Source organism: Ichthyophthirius multifiliis (genome assembly GCF_000220395.1).
Source record: "Ichthyophthirius multifiliis unplaced genomic scaffold scaff_1120509250245, whole genome shotgun sequence".
NCBI lineage: Eukaryota > Ciliophora > Oligohymenophorea > Hymenostomatida > Ichthyophthirius > Ichthyophthirius multifiliis.
In genome coordinates, this window is record NW_004086946.1 from 2,096 (window position 1) to 6,538 (window position 4,443).

Sequence of the window (4,443 nt, forward strand, 5' to 3'; positions counted from 1 at the left end):
TTATCTAATAATTCTAATTTTTATATACTTTTATTTATAAATAATATAGTTTGTTATTTATTTTTAATAAAAACATTGGATCATGGTTCATTTTATATATCATATACATTATAGGAGGTAAATTAATTTCTAGGCTTTTAACAATTTTATTTTGAGGAGGATAAAAACCATTTTACAGAGATCCAATTTCAGGAGTAAAAGCTATAATATCTTTATATTTTATTAAAACATTTAATTTTTTTTTTTTAATAAAAAACTTTTTTCTTTTAGCAACCAATCATTAATTTCACCATTAGTAAGGTATAAATTCATTTATATAGCATTTCCTTTTAATGCATCTTATGAAAAATTAGCTTAAGCAAAAAATTCTTAATAAATTATGTAATATTTTTGTATTTATTTCAATTAATTATTATCAATATCATTTAGATAATTAAAGGGAGCTATCCAAAAATTTCCATATGAATGCATATTAAATGTAACTTTAATATTTTTTCTTTAATCAAGAAATTTTTATATATTTTGTGTTTCTTTAGCTGAAAAAGCTTATTACCCTCTATAAGTTATACTACAAGGATCTGGAGAGCTTCCTATATCATCAATTCCAAATGCTGTTGGGTAGTTTCTATTTAGATCTACTCCTTACAATACATTATGTTCACACTATTTTTCGATTTTTCTATTTTTTCTGATATACTTTTTTATATATCCATCATCAAAATTCTACATTAATATTTCATATCCGTCAACATTAACAACTGGAATAAACCAAATAACATTATTTTTTAAAAAATCAATTGTTTTTTAATCCCCTTAAAAATATTAATAAAGTATATATGCATATGTATAGAGTTGCATTGAAAGTGACATAACTTCTCTAGCGTGATGTAAACTATTTATAAAAACTCCTTATTAGTTATTTAAGTCGTTATTTTTATCTAATACTTATATTATATAATTTTATTTAAACATTTTTATTATTTTTATTTTTTACAAGTTAAACATGTTAAATAAATATCACGATTTTCCTCTGTATTTCCAATACTTTCTAAAGGACATGCTAACTATTGAAATTATCTTTAGACACTTCTATATAAATCAAGTGTCGTAGTTTAATCAAAAAATCCATCCTTTTTATATTTAAAATAAGCTAAATTTTTTTTTTTTTTTTGATAACGAAAGGACCAGTAGAAAACATGTTTGAAATTGTACTCCATTAAGTATTCTTATTTTATACAAGTTATATAAAATTTTAAATATTAAATGCTCTTATAAATTAGAAAAAAATCAATAAATTAAGAATGGCAATTAATTTCATAAATTTTTATTAGATTTATTTTAATTTTTCTAAAATTATATTTATAAAATTTCAAATTTTTTATTATAATATATTTTAACTATAAATTTTCTATAATATATTAAATGTATGTTATTTAATAAATATTTTTTTATTTAATTCACTAGTTTAGTTCGCTACATACATAATTTTTGGCATATTCTTATTATCTTTATCTTTCTTTATGCATAATTCTTCTTAATGCTTTATTTAGTAATACTAATTATAATTTTTTTCTTTGTTATTTCTTACTTTATCATCTTTTTAAAAATAACTATATAATTGAGTACTAATTTTATAATAAATAAAAAATTTACCATATTTTAATTTAAAAAAATAGATGGCAAGAATTTAATTAATGAATAAAATAAATAATATATAATATAATATTTATTAATTTTTTTTATTAACTAATTTAATTATATTTGCTAAAAATGATTATTAATAATTGTATTTAAAAATTAAGTAAATATATAATGATTTTTATAATTTGATATATTATATAAAAAAATTAATTTTCAAATAAATAATTAAGTTCAAAATTGATAGTTAGTTAATATTATTAATTTTTTATTTTCTATTTTAATAATGATATAAAATTATTTTAAATATTTATAATATAATAATTAATAATTTTAAAAACAAAAATTAAAATCACAAAAATAAAATAAAATTAAAATCACGAAAAATAAAAAAATTCAAATAAAAAAAAAATTCAAATAACAAAAAAAAAAAATTATATATAAATATATATATATATATATATATATATATATATATATATATATATAAAAATTTAGTTTATTCAAAATAATTTTAAGATTAATTTAATTTCGTATATTTATATTTATTAAAATCCATTTTAATTTATATAATATTATTATTAATATGATTAAAAATATATTTATAATGTTTCCTATCTACATTTAAAGAAATAAATAAATATTCCTTATTAAAAATTATTTAAGAATAATTAATTAATTTTATTATATTACTGATAATTATATTATAAGGTACGAAATTAATAATTTTCGGCAGATATAAAATAATTGAAAATAATAAATAAACATAATATTATAATGAATTGAACTTATTTATATTAAGCTTCTTAAAATTTTAAATTTAAAAAAATTAAAATATTTTAATTTAAATTAAAAATTATTTAAGCTTTAAAAGTATTTGTATATTTTAGGCCAAAAATAAAGAACATATTCTTTATTAAGGAATTAATTAATTATTATAAAATAATTTATATTGATAAATGTGGAATTCGTATAATTAATTAAAACAATTATTATTTTTGTATTTCTAAAAGGTTTATAACAACTTATAATGATAAAACGACACTTCTAAAAAATTTACTTTTATTGGATTTATGAAAAATTAAAGTTAAACAGGATACATACTATTAAATTATGAGTTTTTAAATTTATTTTTATGGAGTTTATTTGAGAAATATTAAAATAAATTAGTGAAAAATATCGAACAGGATATTTTATAAAAATATTAATTGTTAAAATTTTGAATGAAATATAAAAGTATAAAAAATTTAAATTATTATTATTAATTATATAAATAAATATATATTTTAAAATTAATTTTTACAAAAATAAAATTTTAAAATAAAAATAGATATATAATAGAAGAAAAATATAATATGCTTATATGTTTTATATGTTAAAATATAAATTAAATAATTTATAAGCCTATTTCATTTTTTTTTATTATATTAGGAAAGAAATGAGTGTGTATAAATATTTATAGAAATCACATATTGTTTAAACAATAGATCCCTATTTTTTAGTATATGGTTTTTGCGTTTATATTGTTTCTAGTCTTAGTTTCAATATAAATTTATGATATACATTCATTTTTATTATAAAAATAATTAAATATTAATAACATTTTTGTGTATAAATTATTTTAATTATCAAATAAATTTTGTTTTATTATTTTAATAGAAATAATATTAATAAAATTTAAAAGATTTCTTAAATGAATAATTTAATTATATAAAGTTGTTTTGATATATTTTCTTCTTTTTTTCAGCATGTCATCACAATAGAAATAAACTATATCCAAGTTTTAACATATTTAATTAATTTATCTTTTGATGCTTATGTTAAAACATAATATTTTTATTTATTGACCCTTCTTTTATCAGTTGTTAAGAATATTAAGAATTATTCTATTTTGGGATAAGCTTTTAAAAAAATTGTATTAATTATAATTTACCTGTTTGCTTTAATAAGAATACTTACAGTTATTAAAATATTTTGCAAATATCCTTATATCTAACGAAAAATTAATTATTGTTTCTGATGAAATATAAATAACTAATATCAATTTAAAAATAATTAAATTAATTCCTTTTATTAAATAGTGATTATTTTAATAGCCGTCGTTCCTTTTATTATTTTATAATATCCATTATATACGTTTAATATTCTTCCATGCTTAAAATTTAAATAAAAGCTTGCTTTATCAATAAGATACTTTTTTTTAAAAAAAGTTAAATAAATTTAAATTCTATTAATTTGATAATTTCAATACATTTTATTCATAAAAAACTTTATATTGTTTTAATATGTACTCTATTTTATTACTTGAATATTATGACATATAAATAAACAACAATTATTATAATATTTGCAATTTTGTTTAAGATTAATAAAAATTTAATTTTAAATAAAAAAAGAAAATCAACAGTAATTGAATTCAGAATATAAGATATTTTAGTATTTAAATTTAAAACATGAATATGTATATTTATTTTATATTTATAATATTAAATTTAATTTAAAACATTAATTTCACATTCATTAATACTGAATTTTTATATTTTTTCTTATAATAATTCATTATATACATACACATATTAAAAATAAAAATAATTACGACAATTTTAAATATATAAAATTGTTATTAATTCATCGTCAAATTATTAAATATTTGTTAGCTTTAGCAAAATAAATATAAAAAGTAAAAAAATAATTTATTATTATTTCTTATATTAAAAATAAATATTTTTTTTCTAGTCATTAATTATATATAAAATTAAAAAATTTTAAATAAAAATAATATCATATCAAAATAATATTTATTTA

The 4,443-nt window shown here is 14.6% G+C and overlaps 1 protein-coding gene across 1 annotated transcript, besides 7 other annotated features; it reads right to left on the bottom strand. All coding sequences in view use genetic code 6, as the record gives it.

Annotated features, from left to right (window-relative positions):
* Positions 1–553: 553 nt before the first annotated feature.
* Positions 554–812, bottom strand: IMG5_058380 (hypothetical protein; the record flags this gene model as incomplete). Its single annotated transcript, XM_004037177.1, has 1 exon — positions 554–812. A coding segment is annotated over one exon (259 nt), but the record flags the coding sequence as incomplete, so codon positions are not given.
* Positions 813–1,977: 1,165 nt separating this feature from the next.
* Positions 1,978–2,030: a microsatellite.
* Positions 1,981–2,030: a microsatellite.
* Positions 1,997–2,074: a microsatellite.
* Positions 2,021–2,071: a microsatellite.
* Positions 2,027–2,068: a microsatellite.
* Positions 2,074–2,127: a microsatellite.
* Positions 2,128–4,109: 1,982 nt separating this feature from the next.
* Positions 4,110–4,147: a microsatellite.
* Positions 4,148–4,443: the final 296 nt, after the last annotated feature.